This window comes from Carcharhinus amblyrhynchos, chromosome 22 (assembly GCF_965287045.1).
Source record: "Carcharhinus amblyrhynchos chromosome 22, sCarAmb.v2.hapA, whole genome shotgun sequence".
Taxonomy (NCBI): Eukaryota; Metazoa; Chordata; class Chondrichthyes; order Carcharhiniformes; family Carcharhinidae; genus Carcharhinus; species Carcharhinus amblyrhynchos.
The window spans coordinates 6,074,556-6,093,893 of record NC_137345.1 but is presented as its reverse complement, the minus strand read 5'-3'; the positions used below and the strand labels follow the sequence as shown (position 1 = coordinate 6,093,893).

At 45.6% G+C, this 19,338-nt stretch overlaps 1 protein-coding gene across 2 annotated transcripts in view; it reads right to left on the bottom strand.

Moving 5' to 3' along the window:
* The window catches only part of klhdc8a (kelch domain containing 8A), a 37,705-nt gene that overhangs the window by 9,222 nt on the left and 9,145 nt on the right, over positions 1-19,338 (bottom strand). Inside the window, exons 1-5 of one of the 2 annotated variants that reach the window (XM_080209701.1) lie at positions 17,875-17,950; positions 8,718-9,228; positions 7,765-7,929; positions 4,361-4,576; positions 1,068-1,169 (exon numbers count right to left, since the gene is read on the bottom strand). In XM_080209701.1, the coding sequence (XP_080065827.1) occupies positions 1,068-1,169; positions 4,361-4,576; positions 7,765-7,929; positions 8,718-9,093 (859 nt within the window). In that variant the 5' untranslated portion in view covers positions 9,094-9,228; positions 17,875-17,950. Of the gene's footprint in view, positions 1-1,067; positions 1,170-4,360; positions 4,577-7,764; positions 7,930-8,717; positions 9,229-17,874; positions 17,951-19,338 lie in introns of those variants that run through there. The other variant, XM_080209700.1, reaches the window with a different exon arrangement.

Below are 19,338 nucleotides of genomic sequence, written 5' to 3'. Positions count from 1 at the left end.
TTAGCGTGGCTAATTAACCCAACCCGCACATCTTTGGACTGTGGGAGGAAACGGGGGCATCCAGGGGAAACCCACGCAGACACAAGGAGAATGTGCAAACTCCACACAGACAGCGATCCGAGCCGGGAATCGAACCCAGGACCCTGGATCTGTGAATCAGCAGTGCTAACCACTGTGCTACCGTGCCGACCTTCACTGTGACTGGGTCAGAATCCTGGAACTAATATCACTGTGGGTGTACCTACACCACGTGGACTGCAGTGATTTGGGAAGGGAGCTCACCACCAGCTTCTCAAGGGGAGGCGATAGCCTAGTGGCATTATTGTTAGACTATTAATCCAGAAACTCAGTTAATGTTCTGAGGACCCGGGTTCGAATCCCACCATGGCAGATGGTAGAATTTGAATTGAAATAAAAAATATCTGGAATTAGGAATCTACTGATGACTGTGAAGCCATTGTCGATTATCAGAAAAACCCATCTGGTTCACTAATGTCCTTTAGGGAAGGAAATCTGCCGTCCTTACTGGGTCTGGCCTACACGTGGCTTCAGAGCCACAGCAATGTGTTTGATTCTCAACTGCCTTCCAAAGGCAACTAGGGATGGGCAATAAATGCTGGCCCAACCAGCCATGCCCATGTCCCACGAATATAAATAAAAATTAGAATTGGTGATAAATACTGGCCCAGCCAGCTCACATCTCATAATTGAATCAATTTTTTTAAAAAAATCACAAGAGTGAAGCATTTTTTAAAAGATGCAGAGTGAATTCCACATCTGAGACCAAAAGAGAAAATGCTGGAAAATCTCAGCAGGTCTGGCAGCATCTGTAAGGAGTGGAAAGAACTGATGTTTCGACTCCAGAAGACCCTTTGTCCAAGCTCCAAATCTGTTTTTCTGAGACCGTGAGAAACAATTGAATTCAAGCACCACCTAGTGGCTGGAGGTACTTGGAACATCAACAAGCTCCAAGCAGCAAGTCCAGACTATCACCAAACGATACAAGAGGACCTCAACATTGCACAAAAGATGGACCGATATTCCATAGGGATAAGTGAGTGAGTTACCTAGACCTCCGGCCACGATCACCCTGCCTCGGAGATATTCCGCCACAAAGTCTGCTCGCTTCTTCTTCATGTTTAAACGCTGCTCTGCCTTCATCCAGCCCCCTGGTTCATAAACAGGGAAAGGGCAGAGAAAAAATTTAGATTATTAGTAAAATATTATTATTAAAATAACCCTACAAGGTTGTGTTCTCAGCCCCCTACAATACTTCCTGTACACGTATGATTGCGCGGCCAAATTCCCCTTCAATACTTTCACTATATGTTAATACATGTAACAATAATAAATCAAATCAGATAGGATCAGGAGTGACTCACTGTGGGCATTATGGTCGTTCAGATCTGTTCTGCCATCCAATAAGGTCATAGTTGATTTTCTACATCGTCTGCACTTTCCTGCACTATCCCACCTCAACTGATTCCCTTAGAATCCAGACCACTGCTGGATCCTAAACCGGGGTGGCTACTTGTTTGAAAATCTTCTCGGTTTGCTTTCCATTCCAATGAAAACAATGGAAAGTCAAGGCTGCATCCATAACTCACATCACCCACAGTATATCTGGGAATAACTGGCGATTCTGAAACAAAGCATTCAGCTTGAGGACAGTGCCTGCACAAGCCTCATTCCACCCCCTTTATCTAACTGTCTTACCCCTCAATCCTTCCTCCTTCATCTCCCCCAGGGTTAGACAGGGTAGATTCAGAAAGAATGCTCCCAGTGTTGGGGAGAGTCCAGAACTAGGGGTCATAGTTTGAGGGTAAGGGGTAAACCTTTTAGAACTGAGGGGAGGAGAAATTCCTTCACCCAGAGGGCGGTGAATGTGTGGAATTCAATACCATGGGAAGTTGAGGCCAAAATGCTGTCTGAGTTCAAAAAGAAATTAGATATAGCTCTTGGGGCTAAAGGGGTCAAGGGATATGTGGGGAAGGGGAGATCAGGATATTGAATTCAATGATCAAGATGAATGGTGGAGCAGGCTTGAAGGGCTGAATGGCCTACTCCTGCTTCTAGTTTCCATGTTTCTATGTTTCTATCTATAATATTTGCCTCAATTGCTCCCTGTGTAGAGTTCTTCATTCCAACAACTGGCTGGTTAAAAAAGTTTTCTCCTGAATTTCTCGCTGGGTTTATTAGTGATTATCTTTGATTTATGGCTCCTAGTTTTGGCTGGCCTGCAATTTATTGAGGAAAGTTGAAGATTAGCCCCAGGGGATGCTGGTGATGAATGCTTCAGCTCAGTCTAAATAATCAAGTGTGATTTACAGTCGCAGAGACCTCACCACTGAACGCTTAGTAAGCAAAGTACTCTAAAACAGAGGAGTTAGAGGCATGGTGGCACAGTGGTTAGCACTGCTGCCTCAAAGCGCCAGGGACATGGATTTGATTCCTGGTTCGGGTCACTGTCTGTGTGGAGTTTGCATGCTCTCCCAGTGTCTGTGTGAGTTTCCTGCGGGAACTCCGGTTTCTTCCCACATTCCAAAGATGTGCAGGTCAGGCGCATTGGCCGTGCTAAATTCTCCCTCAGTGTACCCGAACAGGCACCAGAGTGTGGCGACTAGAGGATTTTCACAGTAACTTCATTGCAGTGTTAATGTAAGCCTTACTTGTGACAGTAATAAATAAAATTTAACTTACAAAGAATTAACATGAACATTTCACTGAATACTGGCACATCAGAAGCAGATTGGGGAAATGCCAGGATTTATCTCTGGCTGTTACTGAGCAAGCTTCTTCCAGGTGAAGTTCCAGAAATTGACCACTACAGTTCCAGCTCTAGAAAGAGTAAAAGGACAGCGGGTGGGATTTTCTTGCCGCGCCCATCCTAAAACCACCTGAGGTCAATGGACCTTTGTATGGTCTGCCCCCTGCCCCACCCACCCACTACGATTCCCGTGGCAGGCAGGATGGGAATGTGTTTCCTGCTCCCGATCACTATTTAGTGATCCTTCCAGTAAACATGTCCAAATGAACGTCAGATCGGAGCAGGATTGGGTCCCCTGCTCCATCACGGAATACCCTGCACACACTCAGGGATTCAAGGGGGCCGATAGAGAGAAACTATTTCCTCTGGTGGGGGATTCCAAACTGGGTGACATATAATCTGAAAGTTAGAACTCAGCCAATTAGGAGAGGAATCAGGAAGCTCGCTTTCATGTCAAAAGTAGCATAAAAATAGGACTCTCTCCTCTTAAAAGCTGTGAGTCCCTGGGGGGTTATTGGAGCTTTTAATTCCATGAAGGATAGCGGCAGTGTTCCCATGTATCTGTTTCCCTTGTCCTTCTGGATGGAAGTGGTTGTGAGTTTGGAAGGTGCTGTCTAAGGATCTTTGGTGAATTGCCGCAGTGCATCTTGTAGATAGTACACACGGCTGTTACTGAGTGTCGGTGGTGGAGATGGTGGATGTTTGTGGATGTGATGCCAATCAAGTGGGCTACTTTGTTCTGAATGGTGTTCAGCTTTTTGAGTGCTGTTGGAGCTGCACCCATCCAGGCAAGTGGGCAGTATTCCGTTACACTCCTGACTTGCGCCTTGTAGATAGTGGACAGGCTTTGGGGAGTCAGGAGTTGAGTTACTTGCTGCAGTATTCCTAGTCTCTGGCCTGCTCTTGTAGCCACTGTGTTTATGTGGGGAGTCTAGCTGAGTTTCTGGTCAATGGTAACCTCAAGGATGGTGGAGCAGGCTTGACAAGCCAAAGTTCTTCTCCTATGTTCCTAACATGTTCCTTTACTGCCACTGGGCCAAGATCCTGGAATTCTCTCCCTAACAGCAGTGTGAGTGTGCCTAGACCACATGGACTGTGGTGGTTTAAGAAGCTCATCACCACCTTCTCAAGGGCAATTAGGGATGGGCAATAAATGCTGGCCTTGCCACACCATGAAGATCAATAAAAAGCAACACCGAGTATCACATACTCTCCATCTATCAGATACCCATACAGCAGAACTTTCTTTGAGGTTGACTTCTACTTACTTTAAAGTTTATTTATTTATTAGGGTCACAAGTAGGCTTACATTGACGCTGCAATGAAGTTACTCTGGCCACCACACCCTGGAGTCAGTTTGGGTACACAGAGGGACAATTTAGCAGGGCCTGCGCACCTAACCTGCTGTGGACTGTGGGAGGAAACTGGAACATCCGGAGGAAACCCACGGAAACATGGAGAGAACATGCAGACTACACACAGACAGTGACCCTGGCGCTGTGAGGCAGCAGTGCTAACTACTGTGCCACCGTGCTGCCTTACTGGCTGGTATTCTCCACTGGGGGGACAGTAAGGAGGGAGTGGCACACATACCCTGTTCAATGTCAAACACATCAACTGTCTTCACAAACTTGGGCCTCTTGTAGCCTCGATTCTGCTGTAAGCCTCCGAGGCTAAAGAAGTTCTTCTCTGTCATCACACAGCTGGAGAAGGCGCGGCGGGTAGGAATGTTGGGAAGCCTGGTCCAGGACTTTGCTTCAATGTCATAGACCTCAAAGGCAGTAACCGGATTCTTCGCCTGTCTCCCACCTGCCACAGGACAAACATACAACATTATTTGAGCTCCAGCTGCAGAATTTCACAGCCGCAGATCCGAAACAGAAAAATCTTCAGGAATAGAGGGGAGAGAAGGATGAGAGAGAAGAGAATCAGAACTGTTCAAAGAGCAACATGAAACGACGCTTCCCCAGGGCAGGACTGAGGGAGTGCTGCACTGTCCGAAGTGTTGTCTTTCAGATGACATGTTAAACTGAGACCCTGTCAGGTGAGTGTAAAAGACCTCATGACATTAATTGAAGAAGAGATGGAAGTCCTCCCTGGTGCTCTGGCCATTATTTATCTTTCAAACAACATTAGAACAAAGAACAAAGGAAAATACAACACAGGAACAGACCCTTTGGCCCTCCAAGCCTGCGCCCATCATGATGCCTGCCTGAACTAAACCAAATGCACTTATAGAATCCATATCCTTCTGTTCCCATCCTATTCATGTATTTGTCTAGTTGTCCCTTAAGTGACGCTATTAATAAGGTCATTGTCATTTTGGGAGGAGAGTGTAAAATGCATTCCTGGGTGGAAATTTAAGATTTGGGACTATTTTAATCCCTGAACCTAAAACAGTTGGAAAGTTAGAGAAAGGAGCTGTGTAATAGAGTCTCAGTGGGTAAGAGGGGCAGGAGAGATGATAAGGGATGGCAGATTGTTCCTACTCCTCCCCAACACCACAAGGGAAGGTAAACATTAATTAGTTCATTAGAATCATAGAATCCTACAGTGTAGAAGGAGGCCATTCAGCCCATCGAGTCAGCACCAACCACAATCCCACCCAGGCCCTATCTCTATTACCCCATGTATTTACCTCACACTAAGGGGCAATTTATCATGGCCAATCAACCTAACCTGCACATTTCCACATCTGTGGGAGGAAACTGGAGCACCCGGAGGAAACCCACAAAGACACTGGGAAAATGTGCAAACTCCACACAGACAGTGACCCAAGCTGGGAATTGAACCCGGGTCCCTGGCGCTGTGAGGCAGCAGTGCTAATCACTGTGCCACCCTTATGGCCTCCCCACCATCCCAAAAGTTCCTGACTCTCATTAGCACGGGTGAGTCCCTGGCCCGAACCTGAGTTAAAATCACAGAGTCCAATCTGTGTTTGAAGAAAGGACCCTGCTGTCTTTGGGGACTAGTTTAGCAGCCCATTCGAAATCCCGAGTAAATATTGGAGATATCGGAGTAGGTTTTCACTGGACTCAGGCTGGGGTTAAACTGTTTTAATGTTGAATACAATCGGTTGGGGTACAGATCGCACCCTCTGATCTCACTGAATGGCAGAGCAGGCCTACTCCTGGTCTGGGCCACACTGGTTCTGCCAAGAACTAACAAAATCGAGAAAGCAAAGGGAGAAACAGTTGAAGCTCTGGAAATCTCAGAGCAAACACGACGTGACCAGAATTTTATATCACTCTGGCAAGCGCACACGCAACCTGGAACTGCATGAAATTGTGTGAGGGGGTCTCGGACCTGCCTCTCAATGCCATTGTGCACTCACTCAATTCTTCAGTCAATGGGCTCATGCGGGAAGCAGACCATTGACAATCAAGGCAGCAATTTAACCCATTAAGAGGCTAATTGAATACAGTTTTAACCTGTGGCCCCTCTGTCTTTATGGTTGGTGGACTGGCTAAGTGGCCTTCACGTTCCAGCTACAACCTCGATCCAGGGCAGGGTGAAATGTCAGGGCTGGAATCACATTTGAAAAGGTGTCTGGGGACTGAGCTTTGTGTTTGCATGTGCTGCCTGGCTGTCTCTTTGCAGCGTTCCTGCATTGTGATTTATTTTTTTTACAGGTCTGCAGCTCCCTGAGACCGCTCCGCAGCTGCTGTCCCACCCACTGAGGGAGCACGTTATTAACCCCAGCCTGCATCCCCGCCTATTCTCAGCACCCACCCTGTTCCTGTCCCCCCCCTCGGCAATGCTGAGCCTTTCCCAGTCCACGTTTCACACTGGCCACCCATTAATTTGCCGACCAACATGAAATCGTGTTCCAATGGTGACCGGAATCATGTTTCTTGTCCACTTCCAGACCCGCCCAAGCCCACATGGCCAACAGAATCATAGAATCCCAACAGTGCAGAAGGAGGCCATTCAGCCCATCGGATCTGCACCAACTCTTACCCAGGCTTACCCCATCGTCCCACGAATTTATCCTGTTAATCCCCCTAACATATATCTCAGGACACTAAGGGTCAATTTTGCATGACCAATCAACCTAACCTGCACATCTTTGTTCTGCAGTAGGAAACTGGAGCACCCGGAGGAAACCCACGCAGACATGGGAAGAACGTGCAAACTCCACACAGACAGTGACCCAAGTCGGGAATCAAACCTGGGTCCCTGGCGTTGTAAGGCAGCAGTGCTAACCACTGTGCCACCGTGCCGTATAAAATTCAGGCCTGTGTTAACAAGAGGATTGTCCCTGTCTGCCACAGGAGCCCCACCAGCTGTTAATGAACAGAAAAACCTAGGCTGACACTAGCAGCACTGAGGGATACTGTCAGTGATGTCTACCAGAATTTTACCATCTTGCCCACCTAATGTTTGTAAGATCCCACCCAAGGCCAATGGAGAATGCTATTCTGTGAGCCTCACCCCGCCAACCCCACCCCCACCACCCCAGAATCTGGGAGGGGTGTGTCGGTAAAATTCCGGCTGTCATCCTTGCAGGAATTCAACCAAACAGGCAGAGTGCCAGCGAACCCCCTTCCCCCGTCCTCCCGCTTCACCCGCCATCGATCTCAAGCACCCTCATTCCTCACTAACTGAAGCGCCCGAATGGGGCTTCAATGGAACATGTCTGGTTTGCCCCGATTCTGGATGGGTGAATGCGATCCGGGGGTAGTGCCAGTAAAGTTGGGCATGCAGCCCATTAAGTCAATTTAAATACATGCGGTTGGCCCCGATCACGGTCATTTTCGGCAAAGGGGGAACCGGTGCAGAGGCTGGCACAGATCACACTACTCACCTCGCACCCAACTTTACCAAGTTTTTGTAAAATGTGATGGTAAAATCAGACCTGCTGTTTCTGGTAGCTTGTTGCGTGCAGACTGAGTGCCATATCTTAAACGTACTCCCTTGGCTAGGAAGCACTTTGGGATGTCCTTCAAGCTGCTCTGTTGATGCATGTTTCCCTTTATTGATCTCTCAGGACTTACCACACACGTATATCTTGTTCCCTTGAAGGAAGGTGCTGGCTGCATATCTGGGTGTAGGCATGGCCGGGAGTGAGAGCCACAGGTCCTTCACGATATCGTATTGCTGGAGGTGAGCCTGTGGACACATGTCTGATCCCATTCCGCCCACTGCATACACGCGACCGTCTGGAATTACACAAGTCTTTGAACTCATTACAAGTTTCAATCCAAACGTTAGTTATTCAACAAGTTTAAATAATCGTCCACAACATCCCCACCTTCCTCTCTGCTGGAACTGACCAATGCTAGCTCGAGGCAGCCTCCTGCTCCCCTAGCTTGCTAACAGCCTATTCATGAATTTAGACAGTGACCTATTGGACCACTAGCCTAATCCAGACTGAAGCAAATATGATGTACAGAGAAGAAAGAATGTGTATTTAAGTTTGTTTATTAGTGTCACAAATAGGCTTAGTTTTGTTTTATTTTAGTTTCAAGGCTCCCTCAAGAACTTCAGCACCAAACTAGAGATGGACGCTTCCAGTACAGTGCTGAGGGAGTGCGGCACTGTCAGATGTACAGTCTGCCAAGTAAGACATTAAATGAGATTCCATCTTCCCTCTCAGGTGGAGGTAAATGATCCCATTGCACTATTTCATAGGAAGTTAGGGGAATTATCCAAGATGGTCTGCCCACTTTTTATCTCTCAATCAACATCATTAAAGGACAAATTATCTAATCATTATGGCATTAATATTTATGGGAGTTTGCTGTGTGAATATTTGCTGTCAGACTTCCTACATTATAGCAGTGGCGAAACTTCAAAAATACTTCATTGACTGTAAAGCACTTTGAGATATGCTGAGGTTGTGAAAGACACAACAGAAATACAAAACTTTCTTTTTTAAAAATTTTCCTTCAACAAAATCCCTCATAATTTTGAACAACTCTATGAAATCTCCCAGGATCAAGGTTACCTTTTACCGTCACAGACACTCCCATGGCAGCTTCGCACAAGGAGCTCTTCTGCACCCACTTGCCCTCTTCCACGTTGTACATCTCCACCGTTGACAGGGGGTTCTGACGGACTCCCACACCCCCAATTACCAGTATCTGTTTGCCCACGGCAGCCACGGCCACACCTACCCGTGGCGTGGGCATGGGTGGCAGGGTGGTCCACTGATTGGCCTCCGGGCAGTAAACCTCGCAGTTGCTCATCGGGGTCCCATCTTCATCGCAGCCTCCGATGAGGTACACCTGCCCCCCGCTCTCCACAGGCGTGCAGTAGACACGGCCGGTGGGTAAGGGTGCCAAGGGCTGCCAATGGAATGACTTGGCACTGGGCACAGCCATCGCATTTGACCGTCTGTGTTAGTGGGAATTCACCCCCACTTCCCGTCAAGCGGCTCTCCGAAGAGTCAGAATGAGAAGACCATCGTAGTAAGCCTTGTCTTCATTTGTGCTGAGTCGTTCAGAAGGGAGTTGGGGCTGGAAAGAAGAAAAGAAGGCAAATGATTTGATTTGATTTGATTTATTATTGTCAGATGTATTAAAAATATTGTTTCTTGCGCATGTGGATACAATCACAATTTACAGCCTGGTCAATATCATCAGGAGCGTGCGTTTGGATGCTTTCCACCCTCCTTGAATCAGACTCAGTTGCAATTCAGTGGGGGGGGGCATTGGGGCAGCAGGTGGCACAGTGGTTAGAACTGCTGCCTCACAGCGCCAAGGACGTGGCTCGGGTCACTGTCTGTGTGGAATCTGCATGTTCTCCCCGTCTCTGCATGGGTTTCCTCCAGGTGCTCTGGTTTCCTCCCACACTCGAAAAGGCGTGCTGGTTAGATGGATTGACCCGAACAGGCACCAGAGTGTGGCAGCTAGGGGAATTTCACAGTAACTTCATTGCAGTGTTAATGTAAGCCTTATTTGTGACCAATAAATAAACTTGGGCTAACTTGCATATACCCATTGAGCCATCAGTGGGAATTCTACTATTAAATCACATTTAAACCAATTTGAAATACATTGGGTAAAAATGTTAGGTTTCCTTCCTTGACTGTTATGCTGAAGACATCTGTTTAAATTATAACCATCATCTAAGTGTATTTCCAAGTGCTGTTACTATCCCAGATGATGTTAATCTGGAAAAATCAGATCCCAGATTGAAACCTAGCTTAATAGATCTTAACTTTGTTTTTATTTAGAAACTGTAGCGGTCAGATACTGAACAAATTCACAGGAGTTTTCTGATGGATCTTTAATATAACGAACAGAACACTTATTAAACAAAGGGAAATGAATTATATTACACCAGATAAAAATCTTGGAAAGATCTCAATACAAATGCTAGAAAATAATTCAAATTCGCACAATTCCTTTTAATTCAGTGATACCCTTACAAACACAAAACATCCAGTGAAGATTTACCATGATCTTAATACCAGAGCTTCTTGCGTGGGCTAGTTCTGTTACAGATGGTTTTTCTTGTGATGTATTGCCAAGCATTCATTAAAGATTTTCCCCCAGCTGGTTCCTCTCCCTAAGACTCCCAAACCACATTCTAAACTCACCATTCCTTCAACTGCAGAACAAGCACACAAGTCCCCCAAGCTCAGGCCCCAACAGCCTTAACAGAGAGTTTGAACTCCTTTCTTGCCTCTCTGCCATACACACTCTGAACCTCTTTTCTGTCTTTTCCTGTGTCTCTGTGTATCACTAGACAAGAGTACAGTTTTTTTCCACACTGTGGTTTCCTGCCCCAAAATCACTAAACCTCTTTGCAATCCTATCTCTTCACTTCAGGGATTGTAAAACTACATTAAAAATGCATGCATCCAAACAGATCCAGAAAACGTGACCCTTATGCTAGGACAGCCACCAGACTTCCCAGCACCAAGCTCACACAAAAAATAAATGAAGCTGAAACCTTGTTCTACCTTTCTTAACACATAAATTTTTGTAGATCCTAACACCACGTTCAAGAAAATCCCGTTTTCTGAGGCTCGAGATTATTTAAGTTAGGGAAATATAATTAAAAATCAGGGAAGACATGATCCTTGTTTGTACCAAACTTGGAGTATAGAGCTGGTCTCCATATTATAAAAAGGATATGTATAGGTAATGGAGAAAGGAAAAAAAGAGATTCACAAGAATGATAGCAGAAGTGAGAGGTTATACCTATCAAAAAGATTGGTTTTTTTTTCTCCATGAAATGGGAAGATGGTGGCGCAGAGGTATTATCATTAGATTAGTGAACCAGGAACTCAGTGTAATGCTCTGGGGACCCAGGTTTGAATCCTACCTTGGCAAATGGTGAAGTTTGAATTCAATGAAAATCTGGAATTAAAAGTCAAATGATGACCATGAAACCATTGTCGATTGTCATAAAAACCCATCTGGTTCACTAATGTCCCTTAGAGGAGGAAATCTGTGTCCTTACCATGTCTGGCCTACATGTGACTCCAAAGCCACAGTAATGTGGTTGACTCCAAGCCCTCAGAAATGGCCTAGCAAGTCACTCATGTGGCCAAACAGGCCACCAAAGATGGTGATTGCAAAGCACAATGGGATTGGATGGCCAAGTGTGTGTAAAGACTGAGACAAAGAGGATGCAGGCCTCAATGAATATTGGACTGAGACAAGTGGGCTTTCTCTAGATGCTATGAATACACAGGAAATAGGCCATCCTGAAGACAATGCACACTCTCTGGTCAAACATATTTGTTTACCAGGCTAAGGGGCGCCTTAACCTCTTATTTGGGAGGGAGATATGTGGCCCACGTATCTCCAGCACCCACAGGCATGGTTGCCCGAAATCGGTGTCCAGTGCCCGATTCGACTCCTATCGATGAGGGTGATCGAACCCTGATTGATTGATTGGTAGTGATCGAGGGTCCACACTAAAAGGTGCAAAATAATCCAAGAATAAAGGTGCTACACAATATGCTACAAGCAGCAGCGACTCCAGAGACCAACCACCATGAAGGACCACCCTGGACCATCCAGAGGAGAAGAAGGAAGAACAGAGCAGACCCAGAAGAAGAGGATTAGACCAGACCACAGACCAGATCCTACTGAGGACACTGCAGAGACCAACACATGGATACAGGCCAACATCTGCTTAGGTACTTATCAGTGACTCACAGTTCAGTCAAAGTCCAGCGTTAACTTTAAATCTTAATTGTTCTGTAAAAGTAACTATAGTAACTAATATTAATTATGTGAATGAATAAACAGTATTGTATAAGAAGCTGATTCACAGTTCTTTGATCACAGTATAAGGGTTAAAAACACACTGTATGGCAAGACTCAGTTCAACAGCAATCAGGGATGGGCAATAAATGCTGGCTCAGCCAGCGACACCAACATCCTGTAAATGAATAAAGAAAAGAAAATAGAAGGACAATCTGTGAGAGATCGTTAAGGTTATGAGAGGATTTCGAGAAGATGTTTTCCCTTACAGATGATAAGTAGGGGCCACGAATATCAGTTGGTCACAAACAAATCCAATAAATCACCAATAAATTCAGGAGAAATTTATTTGCCCAGAGAATGTAGAATTGTTACTGCAGGGAGTAACTGAGGTGAAAAGGGTAGATGGCATTTAAAGGGAAGCTGGATGAACATTGTGAAGGGGGGGGTGGGGTGGAAAGGTGTAGAAGGGAATGCCCATAGGATGAGATGAAGAAAAGTGGGCGGAGGATTGTGTGGAGCATAAGTGGCAGCAAAGGGCCAAGTCTGACTGGATAACCTGGCGCTGTGTTGTAAACTTAATGTAAACCCATGCCTGCTTTCTAAAGAATTGAAGTGCAAAAAATGCTTGCATTTGTGTAACGCCTTTGATGCCCCGTGATGTCCGAAAGCACATTGAATAGTCATAGAATCTCGACAGTGCAGAAGGGGGCCATTTGGCCCATCAAGTCTGTACTAACCACATGACAGCCAACGAGATATTTCTGAAGTGTAAACACTGTTGCAATGTTTGGAAGGCGGCAGCAGATTTATGCACAGCAAGCTCCCACAAGTAGCACTGCGATAATAAGCAGGTGGGGGAGGGATAATTCTTGGCCCTGGGCATCAGGGAGAGAGGTTCCCTCCCCTCTTCATGTCAGTGACCATGGGGTCCTATACATCCACTGAGAGCACAGGCGGGTTTAAAGTCTTGTCCGAAAGCATTTCTTGAAGTTACAATTTCTTTTGGGCTCTTGCTCCCCTTTATTTTGGGTTTTAACACAATCATGGAGGCAATCAGCCCTCCGGACACATCAGGAAGTAATTTTATCTCACCCACTGCGAGCGGGAAAGAGTCAAGTCACAATAACTGACACGCGCCACCCATCGTCCTCAGCCAAAGACATTCCATCTGCGGGGAAACAAAAAACTGCTTTTGTAATTTTGTAACTTCTGTCTGTGTGGATTCTTCACATTCTCCCCGTGTCTGCGTGGGATTCCTCCGGGGGCTTCGGTTTCCTCCCAAAAATGTGCGGCTTAGATTGATTGGCCACGCTAAAATGGAGGTTAGAGGGATTAGCAGGGTAAATATGTGGGGTTACAGGAATAGGGCCTGGGTGGGATTGTTGTCGGTGCAGACTCGATGGGCTGAATGGCCTCCTTCTGCATCGTAGGGATCTATGAAAGTAACGGGAAGAGTATTTTTTCCAACCTGCCTTTCTCAACCCGAGGGTCCCTAATTCCATTAACTCTTCATCAACTCTCAGGAATTGCTGTACCCAAGATTGAATTTATAAATAGTTTAATGTTTGTTGTGGTATTCTGCCCAAGATCATGGCCACAAAACGGGAAGAGCCAAATCCACAAATTCCATGGAGCAGAAAGCAATGACACATTGCACAAAAAGGATGCTTCACTGGCAAAGTTACACACTTCTGCGGCATGACCACAAATTGACCATAAATGTAACACTCTGAAATTACTAGTTAACCCACTGTGACACAGCCAAGGTATTTGTGACAGTGTGAAGTAATTAACAGCATAAAACAAGAAAAAAGTAAAATGCTTCTGGGAATCAGAAATGTGCTGAAAACACTCAGGCAGCTTCTGTAGAGAGATGTTAACTTCTTAGATTAATGACTCTTTGTCAGAGAATTAAAAAAAGCTCGTACTCCAGGAAGTCCACCCAGCCTGGATTGGCCCAGAATGATAGAGTGAACCTGAATACTCAATCACTAATGTCCTTAGGAGAAGGAAATCTGCCATCCTTACCTGGCCTGACCTACATGTGACTGCAGAGCCACAGCAATGTGGTTGACTCTCAACTGCCCTCCAAGAGCAACTTGGGTTAGATGCATTGGCCATGCTAAATTCTCCCTCAGCTTACCCCAAAAGGCACCAGAGTGTGGTGACTCGGGGATTTTCACAGTAACTTCATTACAGTGTTAATGAAAGCCTATTTGTGATACTAATAAAACTTTATAAGATGGACAATGAACACTGGCCAGCCAGCGATACCCTTGTCCCACAAAAGAACACAAAAAAAAAGGCTTCTCATCACATCCTCAGGACATCCCAAAGACAATCCATTCCTTTTCCAGAGTGTGCTTGCTGAGTTTAAAAAGAATTTTAGTGCACAATTCTTACAGGGCTCAACAAGGTAGATGCAGGAAGGATGTTTACCCTGGCCAAAGACTCACATTCCAATCATTATCTTGTAAATTGAGTTTGTGTCTATATATGCCCTGTTTGTGAACACAACTCCCACTCACCTGATGAAGGGGCAGTGCTCCGAAAGCTTGTGGCTTGTGCTACCAAATAAACCTGTTGGACTTTAACTTGGTGTTGTGAGACTTCTTACTGTGCTTACTCCAGTCCAACGCCGGCATCTCCACATCAGAGATACAAGAACCAGGGGCACAGCCTCAGAGTAAGGGACGAGCTATTTAGGACTGAGAGGGTGGTGAATCTTTGGAATTCATAGAATCCTACAGTGCAGAAGGAGGCCATTCAGCCCATCGAGTCTGCACCGATGACAATCCCACCCAGGCCCTATCCCCATAACCCCATGCATTTACTCCAGCTAGTCTCCCTGACACTAGGGCCAATTTAGCACAGCCAATCCACTTAACCTGCACATCTTTGGACTGTGGGAAGAAACTGGAGCACCCGGAGGAAACCCACGCAGACATGGAGAGAACATGCAAATTCCACACAAACCATGACCCTAGCCGGGAATCGAACCCATGCTAAACACTGTGCCACCATGCCGCCCCTCAGAGGGCAGTTGAGGCTCCATCACTGAGCATGTTCCAAACAGAAACAGATAGATTTCTAGATAGTGTAAAGATATCAAGGCATTTGGGAATAGTGCAGGAAACTGGAGATAGAGATCAGCCATGATCTAATCAGATGTTGGAGCAGCCTCGAAGGGCTGAATGGCCTACTCTTGTTCCTATTTCCTATGTTCTATACAAATAGAACAGCCTATTGTGCACAGCAAAGTGAGTGAACTTTGGACAGTGGGTTTCTGATTTGATTTGATTTAATTTATTATCACATGAAAAATATTGTTTTTTGTGCGCTACACTGACAAAACATACCATTCATAGAGAAGGAAACAAGAGAGTGCAGAATGTAATGTTACGGTCATAGTTAGGCTGTAGAGAAAGATCAACTTAATGCAAGGTAGGTCCATTCAAAAGTCTGATGGCAGCAGGGAAGAAGCTGTTCTTGAGTCAGTTGGTACGTGACCTCAGACTTTTGTATCTTTTTCCCGACAGAAGAAGGTGGAAGAGAGAGTGTCCGTGGTATGTAGGGTCCTTAATTATACTGGCTGTTTTTCTGAGACAGCGGGAAGTGTAGACAGAGTCAATGGATGGGAGACTGGTTTGTGTGATGGACTGGACTTCATTCACAACCCTTTGTAGTTTTGTGCAGTCTTTGTCAGAACACTAGCCATACCAAGCTGTGATACATTCATAAAGAATGCTTTCTATGGTGCATCCATAAAAGCCGGTGAGAGTCATAGCTGACATGTTGAATTTCCTTTGCCTTCTGAGAAAGTAGAGGCATTGGTGAGCTTTCTTAACTATAGCGTGGACGGACCAGGACAGATGATCTGGACACCTAGAAACTTGAAGCTCTCAACCATTTCCACTTCATCCCCATTGATGTAGACAGGGGAATGTCCTCCATTGTGCTTTCTGAGGTCGATGACTATCTCCTTCATTTTACTGACATTGAGGGAGAGATTATTGTCATTGCAACAGCTTAGTCCATCTTTTTCCTGCATTCTGTTTCATAATTATTTGAGATCTGATCCACTACTGTGGTGTCATCAGTCAATCAAGCTGGAGGGGAATTTGGCCACACAGTAGCGGTTCTGCCTCTGAGTCAGAAGATTATGTGTACCAATCACACTCTACACAGCCCCAATGGGTAGAAAGAAGAGACAGGACAGGATTGCCCTGAGGGTTTCTGAGATCCACCAGAGGTTCTTCCAACTCAGAGGCTGGTGCAATGCTTACTAAACCGAACTGTCACTAAAGTAAACTAATGGTAAGAATCATGGGACTTTCTGGACCCAAGGTCCATGTTAATCACCTGGCAGTACTTGCATGATACAATGATAATGGAGTTGTCCATTAATCAGAGCCATCAATTTCTATCAATGATCCCACAACAGATTCAGACACTGATAAAGAAAACTCCCAGTGGTATAGACCTCTGGGTCCAAAGTCATTTGATTCTCTCAAATGTGTAATGCTCACCACTCAACGTCTCTCAACTTCGTTCAAATTTATTCCTTCATGGGATTTGGGTGCCACTGGCAAGGACCGCATTTGTTGCTCATCCCTATTTGCTCTTGAACTGGATAGTTTTCATGGCTTTTTCAGAGGGCAGTTAAGAGTTAACCACATTGCTGTGGCTCTGGAGTCACGTGTAGGCCAGACTGGGTAAGAACAGCGGATTTCCTTCCCTAAAGGACATTAGTGAACCAGATGGGTTTCTAAACAAAAAAAATTGACAATAGCAGTTTCATGGTCACCGTAACTGAGACCTGTTTTCGACTGCAGATTCACTCCAACTGGATAGAGTGGATGTGGGGAGGATGTTTCCATTAGTGGGAAAAACTAGAACCAGATGGCTCAGCCTCAGGCTAAAGGGACGATCCTTTAAAACAGAGATGAGGAGGAATTTCTTCAACCAAAGAGTGGTGAACCTGTGAAACTCTTTGCTGCAGAAGGCTGTGGATGTCACTGGGTGTCTTTAAGACAGAGATAAATAGGTTCTTGATTAATAAGGGGATCAGGGGTTATGGGGAAAAGGCAGGAGAATGGGGATGAGGAAAATATCAGCCATGATTGAATAGCGGAGCAGACTTGATGGGCCGAATGGCCTAATTCTGCTCCTATGTCTTGTGGTCATTCATGGAATTGAAATTTCACAGCTTTCATTGTGGGAATTGAACCTGTGAACCCAGAGCTGTATTAGCCCAGATCTCTGGATTAACATTGCCCTCCTTATTCAATGTTGTTCTTTGAAAGAAACTGATTGAACTTGTATTCCAAGGGGAACTGTTGCAGAGATTGGCCATTTGCGAGCTGAAATAGTTATTTCAAAAGAATTTAATTCCCTTTCTCCATCTCACTTAAACGTGACATGCTTTTTCTAAAAAGTAACAACTGTTAAACAACTTTAACAGTTTGACCCAGAGCTGTGTAGTCCAAAGTCGATCACAGATATCTAGCCAGCAGATAAATGTTTACAGCTGGATAACCGTTAGCATGTGTCTCATTCTCTCATAAGAACATAAGAACATAAGAACCAGGAGCAGGAGTAGGCCATCTGGCTCCTCGAGCCTGCTCCGCCATTCAATATGATCACGGCAGATCTTCTCGTGGACTCAGCTCCTGCCTGTTCATCATAACCCTTAATTCCTTTATTGTTCAAAAATCTATCTATCCTTGCTTTAAAAACATTCAATGAGGCAGCCTCAACTGGGCAGGGAATCCCACAGATTCACAACCCTTTGTGTGAAGAAGTTCCTCCTCAACTCAGTCCTTCCCCTTATTTAGAGGCCATGCCCCCTAGTTCTCGTTTCACCAGCATGCTATCGACTCTTTTAGATTGCTGAAGCCTCTGATCCGAGTTTGAGTGACACATCTCATTACTTACAGAGCTCTGACTAGTCTATTTTCTCGTTGGTTGGTTTCTCTGGTGGTGGAGTCAGAATTAAGTGCCAGGAAGCTCCTGTCCTCATCAGTTACCTTCAGCGGCAACAAGGAGTCTTAGTAACAGCTGACGTGACGTTTCGGTAGCCAGGCAACAGATTCTTCCCCCTCCCTCCGCCGTTGATGACCTGTCACTTCTCTGCTAAATAATCCCATCAAATCTATCTCAGCTGCAGTCACCTTCTCCAAGCGCTGTTGAGATGAAAAACTGCAGAAGGTTACAGCAGTTCTCACCTTGACTCTGCGGTGACTCAAAGCCCTGATTTCTCAGCTCATTTCCAGTACAGCGTTTAATGAAGTCTCCCTCAGACAGTGCTGGAGTCGGGCTTCACTGAATTAGATTTCACATCACTTACCAGATGAAATGTTCTCTGAACAGGTCGCGAGGACTGGCCCCATGAGGCAGTGCATTGCAAGATTACACTTGGAATCTTGTGCACTCGCCATTTCACTTACACAGAATCATTTATGAAGATGCATCTTGAGAATTAAAACAAAGAAAAGCAGCAGGAGGGGGAAAAAAGAAATCAGTTCTAATTTTCTCCAGGACACTGCTCAGTCCCAAAGCAAATTACAGAGGATGCTGGAATCTGAAACAACAGCAAGAGATGCTGGAAAATCTCAGCAGGTCTGGCAGCACCTGTGGAGAGAGAATAGAGCCAATGTTTCCAGTCTGGATGATCCTTCCAGCACTGATAAAACACTTTGGAATGTCATGAAAGGTGCAATATAAATACAACCTTTTACCTCCCATACTTTCTGCTCTTGCTTTCTGTCCTGTGTCTCTTCATGGGACACATGTGCACAGCTGGAGGTCACAAGGAACACTGGTTAAAGGGCACAATATCCATTTGTAACTCCAGTATTACCACCCGTTCTGCCTTAAATAGGGCGTTGGCCATGACGTGGAGATGCCAGCGATAGGCTGAGGTGAGCACAGTGAGAAGTCTCACCACACCAGGTCAAAGTTCAACAGCACTCACCTAATGAAGGCGCAGTTCTCCGAAAGCTTGTGATTCCAAATAAACCTGATGGACTTTAATCGGGTGTTGTGAGATTTCTTATTGAACAGGTTAGCTCCACATTGGGTGAATCACCTAGTTACTGACTCCAGTCTCACAGCAGAACTGAACCAAAGGTGTATCCATACAGGTACTCTGGGGGTGGCACAGTGGTTAGCAGCGCTGTCCCACAGCATCAGGGATCCAGGTTCAATTCCCGGCTTGAGTCACTGTTTGTACGGAGTTTGCACATTCTACCCATGTCTGTGTGCATTTCCTCTGGGTGCTCCAGTTTCCTCCCACACTCCAAATACATGCTAGTTAAATGCATTGGCCATACCAAATTCTCCCTCAGTGCACCCAAACAGGTGCTGGAGTGTGGAGACCAGGGAATTTCCACAGTAACT